This window comes from Ostrinia nubilalis, chromosome Z (genome assembly GCF_963855985.1).
Source record: "Ostrinia nubilalis chromosome Z, ilOstNubi1.1, whole genome shotgun sequence".
NCBI lineage: Eukaryota > Metazoa > Arthropoda > Insecta > Lepidoptera > Crambidae > Ostrinia > Ostrinia nubilalis.
The window spans coordinates 18,806,693-18,822,610 of NC_087119.1; the positions used below are offsets into that span (position 1 = coordinate 18,806,693).

The window sequence follows — 15,918 nt, forward strand, 5'->3', positions numbered from 1 at the left end:
TAGAATTCACTTCCTTGAAATGACCCAATAACCAAATTGTGACATATCGATTGCGGTTCGTACCACTGCCAAAATCTACCCCTCTGTCTGAGGATACTGGGAAATTGTCAACCGATATGAATAAATCGCGCACCGTAATAGGCATCTAATTTTACTTGCGGTGAATTTGACTGTAACTTGAAATTTGACAATGATAAATCATTACCTACTATAAATCTTACGGGAATCTTACTATACCTACGTACAAATCCTTGATCTCCGAGGCCCATAACAGGATAAAAGGACGAAAAAAGAGAAAGGTATACGCCGCCTCTCTTTTCTTCATTAGTCTATGCGCGAGGATACGAGTACTAGCAGCGGGGGCGGAGGGAAGGGAATCCAGCGAGGGACGCCGCGGTCGCCGCTAGCTAGTCAGTTGTACGCGTACTCTCGCGAGTGTGATACGCGCGCGCTGTGTCTTAAAAAATTCGGTCGGCGGCACATGTAAGCGCAATGGATGTTCTGCCGAGCGGTAACCTATTCCGCGAGTTGCAGGATGTGACAGATACTGGATATTTCGAGTGGAAGCTGTCCCTGGAGGACTACTGGCAACAGGTAAGTGAGTCATGCTGATTGCTGAGCGATGACGGCCTCCCTCCGGTATGCAAGCGAACGAGCTGAGCGCATAAGTATTGTTTAACAATTTCGTGTCTCACTGTTGGGTGGCGACGCGCTTGCGTGCGCCCCCGCGGTCGATTTTCAATCTTAACTTAAAGTGTCGACGTTCTTAGGGTTCGTTGGATTTGAATTTTCGACTCGGTTTCAAACCAAACCGCCGGCTGTCGAGCTGTTTGTTGCCCGCTGTGCGCTGCGACTACGAGCCCGCGACTAGTTTACGTTCTCGGTTTGGATTTGCTTATGCCACAACTAAAAATATCTTAGTAATGTTAAGAGGTTCGAGTTTATTGCTATCGTAACCGTTTCTACTCGTCTAGAGGACTCCCTAGCTATAAACGGGCTTTGGTCCTACCATTTTCACAGTTTTAAAACTTTTAAAAACTTTGTTTTGACGGCAAAACTTTTTACGATGTTTCTCTAAAATATTTTGCAGCGGATTTGAACAGTTGTGGTTTGAATTTCATAAGTAATCATGATAAATCGTCAATTATTTTTAACGTATCGTATTTTTGTGGGTAGGTTAGTTTGGTATCTTGCTATGATGCATTGTTGTCAAAGATAAAGTCTCTTTAAGTGCATTTACCACCGTTTTTAGTACGAGGTGCTATAATATCGCTTTATTATCGATGTTATCTATTACCAGAATAGGTCTGCATAAATTGGTTTAAAATTAAAATTTAAGCCGGCCTGAATATTTTTTAAATATTTCGAATCTACCTACCTACACCAGACATTTAAAATGGATTGCACTAAAGTCAAGGAAGGTCAGGAACGAAAAAACTCAAACAAAGATTCTTTTATATCCGTCGGTGCATAACACTGTAATCCGAAAATCCGATGGTAGGGTAACCGCCATTTTAGTCAAAGGGTTTTTTTATTGCAACTGATTTTTGAAGGTGAGACTGGCTATCAAGAATGTTCAAAGCAAGTAGGCAAGTCCTGATGAAATAGGAAAATAAAAGTAGAATAAACCGCTCAGATTATTCCCGGATGGAGGCTGGGATAATAATAATAAATAAATAAAATTCTTTATTGTATAACTTATTTGATCAATAAGAGCTATGTCTGATTTCTTTAAGGTCGTCAAAAAGGAGTTTCATCTGCAGTCTATGAAGATTACTTAATTTTTTTTAACTTTTTAAACTTTTCTACCATTAGCTAAGTAACCTACACATTCAAACTGTCTATCTTACAGATTTTTTGGGTCGGCAATAAATAAATAATATTACGTGAAATCCAATAGGATTCTTATTTTACAGAAAAGTTCTGAATAAAAATTTAAGAAGCCAATTTAGGCAGGTAGGCCTATAGCTATTTTTATATACCTCCAAATATTTTTCAGTTCGGCAATTTTAACTCTTTATGGTAAGACAGCTAAGTTAGTTTTCAAATGTAGAGTCTAAGGAAATTTCAATGGGAATCTTATTAGATCGCATAAAATGGCCTTATTTAAGTCACATTTTAAGGACGGTAGACATTTTTAGGTGTTTTATAAATTTAGGCCTCTTCATCAGTTCGCATGTTAATGAAATCAAAAAAACCAAAAATATTTATTCAGTTTAGACCACAATGATTACATTAAAAACTTATGAACGTCAATAGAAAATAATATAAAAAGAAAAGGTAGCCCTTATGGGGCACTTTACATGTACATACAATGTCACTTCAAGTCAAGATGAGATAGACAAGAAGATTTTAACATAATAGCAATCTTCAAAGATGTCTCAATTACTTTATGAATGTACTAATTTATTTGGATAACTGGGTGTTTTACGAAGTACCCACCTCCGCAAATTTTTGATTCCACAATTTCAATACTGCATAATTACACCTGTTAATTGTATTTATGATGCTATTAGGAATAGCATAGGTAGTATAGTACATAAATAATTACTATGCCTTCACCTCAACTTACCTGAAGCGGAAGACACCTACTTAACTAATTACGCGACAGCTTGCTACCAAAAATATTAACGGCTTATTGCCTTAGTAACATATTGCATTTCGTTCGACTCCAACGCCACTATCTACTAAAATTCCACTTAGATAACCCAAACTCATGTCTCGTTAAAACTATTAAACCTAATTTACTGCAATTAGAACGGTCGCGTTGATGACTTACTGAGGTCACCTTAGTTTTTAGTAACAATTACAGTAACTATAGCTAGACTGTTTTTTGCTGCGCCGGCGTCAGCTGTAAAAAGTTAGTCAGCTGGACGGATGTCACTTCAAAGTTAGCAGACGACTTCTGTAACGCGTGTAATCGTTTTCCCGTTATTATTTAGTACTACTAGCTGTATGTTACAATGTATTCTATTGAAAAATCATCTTTTTAAATTTTTTGGGCTAATAACCGGGTATCTCAAGAACACTCAACCAAAGTTTCACTCTAATTTGACCAATGGTTTCGGAAGGACAAACATACAAATTTTTATATAGATGCTACGAAGATTTTAGTAGGACACTAATCTAACTAGATTTTGTGCACGTTACATTTATCTAGACCGTTCTTGCTGGAATACATTATGGGGATTAAGCTAACGTGATTTGGTGGTTATGTAATGTAAGTTGTTAAACATTTGAGTAACTGTTATTATGGAATTAAAGGATGCTTGCTTGCTTAGACCATTAAACATTGAAATTTTTGCAAACCAAAACCTAACGCGGATTAGATCATAGCATATCTACTATTTTTTTTAATAGACAAAATTAGAAATAGTTATTTTTGAGGACTTCAAATTATTTACTAACATTTTGAATATCTAGAGTTGGGCAGTCTTTAACCTTAGATAATATAAGATCTAATATCAGACAGTCACGCTTCAGTGGCCAGCAGCCGCACGCTAAAGTTTTAACCCGGTGAGAACTTGGAGCATAACGGGAATCGGCTGTTCTTACTGCTGTTCTGGTTAGACTTTGGACAAGTTAGATCTGTTTTTGGCTCTAAACTCTGCATTTCACAATAAATCATAGGTATTAGCAACTACGCCGGAAAATTAAATTCAAGAAGAAAAAGTAGGTACCTAATACAATTTCGAAAAAGTTTACGGCAAAGATTTCTGTGCGTCTCTTTATTGGTAGCATAGTGAAGGATTAAACCGTTCGTTATAGTTAGTCTAGTCTATCATTCGAAAGGTTAATGTTGAATATAATTATAAATCGAGTGTAGCAGTAATAACCTTGGCCAGCAATACTCGAACGAGTGCTGAACTCATAAAATTCCACTAAAAATAACGAGTAATGCAAACAAACAATTCATAATAATATCAGAATCAACTGATAGTAAGTACAACACCTGATATTATATTCGTCAAGTTGCTATCCAGATTTGATAGCGAAGGGTCTTATCAAATGTTTCTTTGGAAATGCACTGATAAGATTGTAGTAGGATATCTACTACAATCATCATCATGAATGACGGACTTTATGACGTTCGTCTGTTTGCTGTAAATTGAGTAATTTCTACTACAGTTTTTGAACTAAAATTACTTATAAACATAGAGTAATTTAAAGGATAGAGAATTAAATTCTTGCTCTATTTTGGAAAGAATTAAAGTTCGCTGCAGCTGCTACATTAGTTCCGTATTATATGATTAGTAACCAAACTTAAAACATGCAGTGACATGAATTTCAACGTCGCACTAAAGTAAGGTGCACGGCATGCAATACAGTTCAGCTAACAGAGCTGGTGTTCGGTTCGCGAAATCTAGTGCGTGATACATAAGTATCGATGGTATCCTTCCGTTTGGCCAAATTACTTTTCGCCAAATTTCACTTCGCAAACAACTTATCGCCAAAGTTTCATTTCCCAAATGAACTTTTAGCAACTGTACTTTTCGCAACTAATTCATTTGATCAAATTATCATTTGGCCAAATTTTACTTGGCAAATGTTTATATAGCAAATGTTTTATGTTGCCAAATATTATATCCCAAATAATTTGTTTGGTCAAATTGACACTCCACATACTTACCCACCGTTACCCACAAATCAAAGTATAAGGCACATGATCATGGTTTTCACAAGACTTTTATGTAAAACATTGCAGGAAATAGTATGGTTGCAAAAAGTAGGTATTACAGAAAAAATTAGGTTAGGTTAGAACAGTGACCCTTAATGCGCGAAGGCGAGCGAAGCGTGCCGCGGCAGCGGCAGCCGAGCGCTAGAATCACCTCTATTGTTAATGAATCGTTTGGAAATTTCGATAAAAAGAATGAAATAAGGAAATTAATGTAGAACAAATTTTATATACATATATTAACTACCCACTAAACAAAATAATAACCACAAGCTAATTTGTATCCATTCTATGCACCAATCAAATTATTTTGTAAATAGTTTATCGTGAAATATTTTTGCCTAATGAAACATTTGGCAAACCATACTTTGCCAAACAAGAATTTGCTAAACAATAATATGCCAAAAACAACATTTGCGAATTAAAAGTTTGCAATAAGTTGCTTTGCCAAATGAAAATTTGCAAAACGTTGTTTGCGATGTGATAATTTGGGAAACGTTTTTTGGCCAAACATTAGTAATCCGTATCGATACTTATAAATGTACTAGTGGCCGCCCGCGCCTTCGTACACGTGGATCCCGTTTTACCCCCTTAGGGGTGGACCGTGGAATTTCGTAAAATCCTTTCTTAGCGGATGCCTACGTCATAACATCTACCTACATGCCAAATTTCAGCCTGATCCGTTCAGTGGTTTGGGCTGTGCGTTGATATATATCACTATGTCAGTCAGTCACCTTTGAGTTATATGTATAATGTTACAGTCAAAACTCATAATCGGTCAAAACCACTTTTGACTAATCAATATCACTTTTGATCAGTCAAAAGTGATATTGACCAAGGTCATCGGTCAAAAAAACCGCCTTTGACAGATTTTTGCAGTCAAAATTGGTTTTGACCGATTAAGAGTTTTGTCTGTAACATATAATTTAGATGACACAGTATTTGTTTGAATACAATGTTTGTGCTGTCAAAAAGGAAACAAAATAAACCATTGCGATATCAACACGAGGAATGCGGCGAATGAACGGCTCATTATTTTTAGAGATGGGCTGACGCATCCATGCCCGTGTAGAATTGAAGGATAAAATCGTTTTCCTGTTAAAAACATTATAATTTCAATTCAAAATGTCAAACAATGTTTTGCTTCTGTTATACTGGACCAAAACTAATATTGAATTTTTTTATATTTTGGTTTTATAATTTTATTGATAAATATTTAATTTTTATACCTAACCTCGTTTAACCGCGTTTGCCTCCTGTCACATAAAAAAAAACCTAACCAAAATCTCTGAAATTGCTGGAATCAATACAAAATTTTACTTTTAAATACCTATCTTTGGATAAAAATTACCTACTCGTTTCAAGAAATTCCTTTGAGAAAAATACATCTAATCAGGAGAGCGACCTGAATCATAAAAATCATGTAAAACACATCCGATATTCTGGTTTGACTTTGCAATAGTTAATTTCTTGGGAATTACGAGCAGGTATGATTCAGCGGTGGACGTGCAGGTGACCGTATAGGTATAGCGACCTTAAATTGTCATAAAGGTCTCATGCTGAAACTAGCACTAGACCGCGGTTCTGCTCGGTTGCCACGTTTTTATGGGTATTTTAGGGAGTTAAGTTCAATCTAAAAAGTAGAACTCTGATTTTTCAAGTCTAGCTGATAAATTAAGATCTTATGACTGCAGTAGGCAGTTTATAACACTAAATGACCAATTAAGACTATTTTCAAATAATTGTTATAAAATAAAGAAGCTCGTTGGACAAAGGCCTCCCCCAAGGTTTTCCACAATGAACGGTCCTGCGCTGCCCGCATCCATTTGGATGCACACAGTAGACAGCAGTGGACGTCATTTGACTGAAAAGAAGAAGAAGAAGAAGAAAGAAGCTCGTTAATAAGGATAGGTATTTTTTAAGAAACTGAAATTGAGTTTTTCTAGAACATATTAGGTACCTACCTATTACGTATATTAAGTTAAAAGATACGTAATAGGTAGGTACCTACTTATTTGAAGTCAAAGAAAGTAAAGTTTAAAAAATAGTAAGCCAAATTTAGATTTTAGTAACATTTTTATATCTTAAATCCATCTGAAAATTTTAGGTATGATTAAATATAAAGTGTTCCTGAAAAAAAAAAACAGATTATACCTTTGGGAACTAGGGATATAAATAAACCAGAAAGTACTTGAATACTTACGAAGTAAATATATTCATAAGTTGGCACAATAAACGACCCGCGTCCAACATAATAAATTTGCAGTAGGTGTGTAAGAAATAGGTGCATGTTTTATTCATCCTTCTAGATTTTATTAGGTCATTCAGTCGGTTAAAATATTTTTAGAAACCTATATTAAATTTGATTTGTATTTACCTATATACTTTGGTTTCGATGAAATGACTGCATTACGCTTGTTATTACGCTGCATTAGGGTGTTCCCTGAAGAAATTGCTACAGGTAGGGTTGCCAGGTTCAAAAACACCAAAAGCCCTAAAAGCTGGACATGTCACTTGGGGGTGCAATTAACGGGGGCGCTTGATATTATTCTGTCTCGACTTTCGCCTGACGCGGCAGCCACCAACCGACCCTAGTTACGGGCGTCCATGTCCCGGCCGCGGCAGTAAGCGTGCGACACTATCAAATCTTGGTCACATTGGAGTCTCCATGTGACTTTACTGCACTGTTGACATGAAAATGATCAATTCCATTCCTTATATAAATCAATAGATCTGTACAGTAGTGTACAGTTACAGTATTACCTATTTGTTATTAACCTAAGTGAGTCGTCTGGAGTATGTTCATAATAATATACAAAAGTAGTAGTAATTATTAAGTTGCTTACGAAATGAATGATTGAAATCGTATGTGTAAAGCTATCGTACAGATAAAACTATATCATATTAATAAATAAAGCGATAGATATTATCGTTTGCAATATTTTTAATCCAAAAGAGACGTTTCGAATCACATGACATAATACTTTCAATCAATTCGCATGATTGAAAGTATTGACGTGTGAGTAGAAAACACAAATATTTATTATATTGCCTATTTACTGGGTTATTAATTGGGTAAAATAATGTAAATAAATAAATTATGTTTCTAATAGGATTTTAGTGATTAAAAAGATAAAAAATAATCATTACTGTCTTATGTGTTACAAGTACACATATTTTCATGTCTACACAGATAGGATTTTAAATGCAAACAATTTTATCTGCAAAATAAATATGAAAACCATTCAGAAACTCGCTCGAAGGGCTCTAAATTCTTGCATATATCTCCACAAGTTCCACAACTTCGGTGCAAATCGAATTCAGTCGACTGCATAAAAGTCTACGTCGCTCGAAGAACTTTTCGTAGAACTAGGACCTTCCTCAAGCAGTGTTGGTGTGAAAATATTCGAACGAGTCGGTTGAAAAATATGCGAGATATTCACTTCAAAATTTTATTGCTCCTTCAGTATTATGTTGGCTGAATCACTTGAGTTGACGTCACTGTTATAACTGTCAGTGACGTAACTGTATAGATGTTCGAGTGTTTACTGAGAGTTTGAAAGTTTTTTTTTTACTTTTAATAATCGTTGGAACTGATCAGTGCAATGAAAAATAAATAAAATTGACTGAACTAATTTTATGAACAAACTAGACCTGAAAGTATAGGTGTATTGGAAACAAAACAATACAATAATTTACTAGATACAAAGCATTATCAAATTCCAACAGACTAATTTCAGGTTTCAATTTACGTAAAATTAAATGTCGTCTCGGACCCTTTCAGAAACAAAAGTACAGTTAAATAGTTTCTGTTAGATGAATCGAATTTCATGCTGCAGACAGAGCCTCGGGCTAGACTATTAGAAAATATTAAAAGCGCTTTTGGTCTGAGGCTACTCATTTAAAGTTGCAGCTCCATCCAGTCCGGTAAACGAACCAGCGTAGATAAACTGTGCAATTTAATCCCCATTCAAAGCTTTGTGAGTTATTATAACAGGACTAACTACATTTTAAACCATTACGAGTATTATACCTACATTGGTATCAAAACTAATTTTATCTCAACTAACTAAAGTTTACTTGTTGGTAATTAACCAGATTAAAATATTATTAAACAGATTATGTCAGTCTGCTACTGATAACGGTGTTGTAATTTGAATACTAGTACGATTTGATGTTAGTTAGTGTTTTAATATTTCGAATAACTCTCCACGCATCTTTGGTTTAATACAATGATGCTTAAAGAGACTTAGTCTAAAATACGTAATAATAGCGACAATAAAAAAAATCTATTTATATTATTAATTTATTATTGGACATGATTTGTATTGATTGATTCTGCAATTTGAATATTATTAATAAACTGTATTGACAATTTCACAATTTGACATGTACCTAATGAATACTATAAATAAATTTCTTATTCTTATAAAATTTTCTCTTGTTAACATAATTTTTAAATCACATTTCTCTACACAAATGCTCAGTTATGACGTCGTCTCACTTTGTGTTGTTTGTTTGTTGACGACATGACAAAGACAGAATTTTCTCATTATAGCTAAAAACCCTGGCATTGAGGCGCGTCAATTGCATTTGATAGTGCAACACTGAGTACAGTCGTACCTGTGTTAAATTAATAGGCTAACTTTATGTATCAGGATTCAGGATTACGGGTTAATTTGATATTTTCATAAATTAACGAAAAAATATTATTATAGGTAACCTGGTTTAACCCTTAATTGGTCGCGTGGGGTGTAATGCACCCCAGAACAGGTTTCCAGGCTCACAACTTTTTAAAATTTGAATTTAGCGCGCTGGCCTTCTAAGTAGCTTCGTAAACACGTAAAACGTACACGATTCAGTTGCGAGCGGCGCTCTGTTGTGGACGGTTGGGCTCGGAGAACGTCTTTGGGGTGCACGACACCCCAGGTGACTGTTTGTGTGGTCTAAATTTTGAGGTAGTGGATGATGTTAATTTCATTATTTCTGTTTGAAAACATTGTAATAGAGAAAAGAAAGCCCGAAATTATTCATTTTTACAATAAAACGAAAGGGGGAGTTGATACTAACGACCAAATGTGCGCCAGTTATGAAGGCGGTAGGAAGACGCACCAAAAGATGGCCGATGGTGATATTTTTTCATCTTTTCAATATCACAGAGGTATCAATTCCTATGTGATATACAAATCTAAAATTGACTCTAATGTATCCCGAAGAGTATTTTTAAAGAGATTAGCTGTTGATTTAGTCAAACCTCACCAAATATCAAGAGCCAGCATACCCACACTACCACGACCGCTGCAAAAACGACTAAAAACACAACATGGAATTCAGGACCAAGAATCTATTTCTGAAGCAGGCCGATCGCAATCATACAAAAGGTGTCATAAAAGGTGTGAAAACAAAGACTAAATGTTCGAAATGCCAAAAACATGTGTGCAACGACTATATGAATATAGTCTGTCAAAATTATGATGATAAAAACTAGGATTAGTAAAAAAATATTTTTCATATTAATAAAAAGGTTAATTTTGTTAAAAATACGTTTAAAAGTTGATTAACATGTAAGTTCAAATGTCCTAATTAATAAAATTCTGATTTTGCATGTATTTCGTATTTTATTTTATTTTCTAATTCTGGGGTGCCAAACACCCCACGCGACCGCTTATGCAACTTTTTAGGCGCGCCCAATTGAGGGTTAAATAAATTAAATGAAACCATCAATCGAGCTAGTAGGATTTATTTTATTATTCATCAATAATCAAATTCACAACTTGAATATTCAACTCAACTGCAATGTCTGCTCATGAACGCTTCAAACTCGGTACTTTCCCAATTCCATAAAATTCAACACTTAGAATGTGACAAAATTTTTTAAAATAGGTAGTTGATACAAACCACAGCTAATTTTCATAGTGGACTGTACTATACGATAAACATGTCAGTCAATTTGACAACATTTGTCGGAAACATTATTCAATGAAAATATTGTCCGAACCCTTAGTATTTCTCTTCGACAAATACTTTAACACATTGTGAACCACTTTTCTTTCACGACTGTAAAAAGATTTTAGCAATTTAATTCACAAAATCAGTTGCGTACATTTAAAATAAAGTTTGTTTACACTTTGACAGCAATAGACTGACATGCAAGGTGACATGTCAATGAAGTTTTCAGTTACTGTTGCCATTAAAAGAAATTAGTACCATTAGTTTTCCGCAACATGGCGAGGGTTTTTATGTCCTGGTCGGGCTATAACTTTAAAAGCAACTGCTTTAGAAAAATAGCTTTATGAATTTTAAACTTCAATTATTTTCTTTAAACCACTAGCGTGAAGCCAGTCTTTAACAAGAGCTAACCAACGGTGTTGATTCTAAACGGCACGTTTGCTCGTATGATTCATTATTTATAAGTAAACGAAACGCAAATACCTACTCAAAATGAATCACTTCGATGAATATGATACCATAAGGTAGAATGAGTCTTCGTAATTGCCTAACTATATGTTATGAAGTTGTCACCTTAATCTTAGAATAATGTTTTATGTAACTGACTCTACATTTATCACAATAGCTAAGGATTGAACCTCGATCAGTCTAAAGTCTAGACAATGTAGCATTTATCGATTTAGAATACCTACCTAGTTTAGTCGAACTGTTGAATATGTATCGGAATCACGAATGCCTTTGCCATGGCCGCAAAGCCATCTCACGCGCCACTGCAACACTGCTCACTGAAGACGTTTCTCCATAGCTGCAGTACGCATAGCTCCTCTATCTTCCACAATTAATTTGGCCCAGTGATCTTGTGAACGGCGTACAACTTTAGTCCTTATGGTCCATGATATATCGCTCAATATGTTTGCCAATTACCGGTTGTCTTTCGTCTTCTGAAGAAGATAATTGGCCATCGAAACCTAAAACAAGCATAAAAATTATTAATTAACAAACTGCTTCGATCACTTAATTTCGGCGAAAAATCTAAGACGTCTCCTTATTATATTTGCTCGAAGACGCGGTGGCTAAAATGAAAAAGGTTAAAATAAACAGGTGTCAGGAAACTGTGAATACCGAAGTTTTACTTTTTATTAAATTAAATAGCTAAATTATTAGTATATTTCACAGAAATAGTATTTTTAACGTAATAAATCCTGCCTATTTACAATTTAAAATCTAAATCTGTAAAAGTTTTGACTGGTCCATGCCTCTCTCCCTGTATTTATTATTTATATTATGTCTATGGGTCTCTACAAAATGACAAATACTGTCAAAACATTTTCACAATAATGTCCCTAAAAATGTGAATTGAATTGCTTCAAGTGTCCAGTCAATGTTTTGAGTGTTCCAAGAATTTATGATCTCACCAAAAATTTGATATCGTTTCGTTTTCTGTGATTTAATACACTGCAAAATGGTGTCGGTAAGTGTAATTTAGTGATGTTACATTTATAAACCGTGTGTGAAATATCGATTACAGTGATCGATATAACCAATTGACTTATTATGTGACACAACTGCTTGAAAACATTTTTATTGATTTGCAGCGGCCTTCGTGCTATATTATCATCACCTACAAATGATTCGGTGACCGTGATGTAATTAGCCTATTCCATGATTATTATTATTTAGGTCATGTTGCATGTCAGTTACGCTCTGTGACACTCACGCGCATGCATAATTTCCCTTAATCCGGGGCATGTTCAGAATTAGCCCCAATCGAATGCCGGACCCGACAGTTGACCTCACATATTAAGTTAACAGCCGAGCCCGTAGGGTGTGCCGGTTCAATGGGCCCGCATTTGATGTCTCTGTACTAATTATATAATGTTACAACACCAAAAAAGTATTCAGTAAAAGTGTTAGGCGATAAACGTAAAAATTTTGACTATTCAGTCGGTTGATAAATCTTTTAGTTACTGTATTTATTTCAAGGCCCAATTATTACTACCTAAATGTAAAGTCATCTTAATTTCAGCTTTCAATGTGAACGAAATCAAAACAGCATTATAGCTACAATGTTTGAATGTAATTATGATTTGTTCATTAAACATATTCCGATGAAAGTTATGTCATTATTATAAAGATAAAGTTCAAATGACGTAAACACCAAAATTGCGTTGTAGTAGGTTAATAACATTCTAGTGCGTTGACCAAATGCAGTTTGACCTTGCTTTAAACAGATGCAATGCTAAAATACTGGTTGTATTCGAGAAAAAATATAAACTCGCTCAATAAGATAAACAGCAGAGATAACAATACAAAAATAACACTATGAAAATAAGTAGCGCTCACTGAACTGAAGTAACGATTGACATGGATACCTACTTGTATTGAAACAAAACAAACGTGTGACGAAACAAACGTGATTCACAGTTAAAAGTGGTAATAACATGCAGATGTTATCGACTAACGAGCCCCAGCCGACATGTCTGGGTACCGTAATTTGCTTTTTCACTGACATTTTTATCTGCCGCCCAAAAATGGAAAAAAGAAAGGCTTGCGACACTGCCACAGTGTCAAGGAAAAACAAAAAAAACATGTAAAGCTGAATCATGTATGTCGAAAAAATTTTAATAATATTCCAAAACACTATAATGTCCTGCATCTAAAAATCCCGAGAACAAAAGATGTTTGACGGTTCTTCCCCTGCCATAGTCTATGGTTCTAGAGCAGCCATCTCTGTGTACTTTGAAGGTGTAATCTCCGAAAATCTCACTGACGCAATGCAGTTCCACGTGGCCAGCATACTCTCCGTCGCGGGACATCTGTCTGCGATAATCACTCGAGCTCTGCATTCTCCATCCGTAAGACGTATCCCCGATAATGAAGTCTTTGTACCAATGCCAATTCGCCACTATTCTATCGACGACCCTCATTCTGATCTCCCGGTGCCGTTCTTGAGTCCCGTACACGCAGTAAGACACTGATCTGAACATACAATTGCCGTCACCACGGATTGGTATGAGGCGTCGGGCCATTGCGTCAATCGATTTTCAATAATCGTTTAATTGATGCATCGATCATGTTGCGGCAATCCCTATCCGCGCGCGTCAAATTGACTCCGCGAAAAATAATAGAATCACCGCGCGATAAAAGTGTAAACTGTTTGCCGGTATAAAAAAAGTTTACAAATATTGTCTCTGTTTTGTTTGGTATCTGATATGTTGCCAGCAGTTTAATTTTTATTGTATACTAGAATAAAATTCACATTAAGACTTGCTAAAAAATTTGACAATTCGTACTGTCAGTTATTATAATATTTTACTCTCTGTTATCTCCTTATAAGGTTTTATCCGCATTGTACTGAATTGTTTATTGCATCATTATAGACGCCGGTAAATTACACATCAGCAAAGACAATGATTGACACAAGTATCGTCTTGAAGTTTCAATTTACAAATGACTCATAGTAACTTATTCCGAGTTAAAGAAATCGATAGTAGTTAACTTTTAAGAACCAAGCAATTAAATATTCACCAAGACATAATTGGTTGTGTTCTAATTGCTCGATATTATGTCATTATTTCAACTTTGTATACGTATATCGAAATGAATCATAGTAGCGTGCCTCTGTCGATAATCGTATCGTATCTATTATCGTGTGAATGACCTCTTCGAATGTCAATGTCAACAATTAGCATAAGTTTATTGATATCGAATACGCATTGACTTATTTTAACATGAATTCAAGGTCAGCCGTAAAAGTTATCAGAGGAAATTATACAGAAATATTTATCATTAAAAAAATCTGAGTTTAGAAACTAGCATTTGTTTGGGTAACATAAACACATCGAATTGGAACTCATCCAAACCTCGGGTTTTCATAACTGTTCGTTCACCACACAACTGCAAAAGCTGTCTGTTTCTTACGTTTGCGTCTTCTCTCTTCGCCAGACATCGATATTATGTGATGCAGTGACAAATACTTTTAAAAAAGCCGAAGAGTAACTGCATAGGTATGCAACTTTGAACCGTGCTGTGGTGTAATAAGAACGTATATGCATGTAGTTTGATTACAGTGTTGCTGTAGTAGTCAATGAATGGACAAGGGTCATATAATAGGCATACGAAGTGCTCTCGTCTCGGTCTCCGCACCGAGCCGGCGCTGACGGTTGTTACGGCGTCTGGTGGAAAATTGCCCTTCCTATTAGATGCTGGTCGGTTGAAACAAAGAATGGGAAGTTGGAGAATAATAAACTACCTGAATGCGGTATTCCCGCGAACCTCAGAAGTATTTTCAGTTACATTTTTGCATTGAAACTTTTTGAAGACCGTGCAAACGTTTATAACTCAGAAAATTCTAAGTTATAAACGTTTACTCTATTTTAAGTTGTACAATTAAAAACAGTTTTATTTCTATGTTTATTTTTAAAAGTCTGAATGCGGTTTTCCCTGGAAAACATTTATAGCTACATTTTTATCGAAACATGACAGTTGAAAGGATGCACTCCGGAGTTATTTTCTAGAAAATAAACTAGGCAACTATTGTTTTAGAAATGAAAGCGATACGACAAAAATAGACGATTTAAAAGGGGAGATTTTTACTTAGGTACTATCCAATATCGTGCGCAAAATCAATCGGCTTTCCTATTCATGAATTTGACAAACTATTGATTCAAATAGATAGACAAGAGAGAGAAAGAGAAAGCAAGCATTAAAGGTAGCAACTAACTAGTTTAAATGACAAGTCTATTGCCTCATTTTATGCTTTAAAATCCAGCGTCAAGTACCCTCTGACTGGGGCCCCACTCGAGGTTTCTCAAAGAAACTGCAAGTGGGTAAAAAAGTATGTTTCACATAATATACACCCGCAACTAAAAAGTTGATCTTTTTCCAACAACCTCAGATCTGGAGATCTGAGTTGCAAAATTGAATTTCATTAAATTATTGAGTTTTAGATGAACGGAGATCTTGCCTCAAACAAAATCTATACTTATAATAAATCTGTAGAGAGGTCAATTATGTACATGAAATATATTTTCAAAATAACTATCAGGGGGTGATTAGTGATCGATACTGATGCCAATAATGCAATCAGTAAAATTTTTGTCTGTCTGTCTGTTCCTTATAGAAACAAAAACTACTCGACGGATTTTAACGAAACTTGGTACAATTATTCTTCATACTCCTGGGCAGGTTATAATATACTTAGGAATTCCCACGGGAACGGGAATTAGCGGGAAAATCCTTATGTATTAAAAATCTAAACCGCTTAAGTTAGACGCTTGAAATTTGGCATGCAG

General features: G+C 35.2%; 1 protein-coding gene and 1 long non-coding RNA gene across 3 annotated transcripts in view; one reads left to right on the plus strand and one right to left on the minus strand.

The window, feature by feature from the left end:
• Nucleotides 1-412: 412 nt before the first annotated feature.
• Nucleotides 413-15,918, plus strand: part of LOC135086793 (Krueppel-like factor luna) — a 148,605-nt gene continuing 133,099 nt past the window's right edge. For both annotated transcript variants that reach the window (XM_063981584.1, XM_063981585.1), the window contains exon 1: nucleotides 413-594. In XM_063981584.1, the coding sequence (XP_063837654.1) occupies nucleotides 493-594 (102 nt within the window). In that variant the 5' untranslated portion in view covers nucleotides 413-492. The remainder of the gene's footprint in view (nucleotides 595-15,918) is intronic.
• LOC135086797 (uncharacterized) overlaps nucleotides 11,331-15,918 on the minus strand; it is a 143,512-nt gene continuing 138,924 nt past the window's right edge. The window contains exon 4 of the long non-coding RNA XR_010260603.1: nucleotides 11,331-11,592. This is a non-coding gene — a long non-coding RNA (uncharacterized LOC135086797). The remainder of the gene's footprint in view (nucleotides 11,593-15,918) is intronic.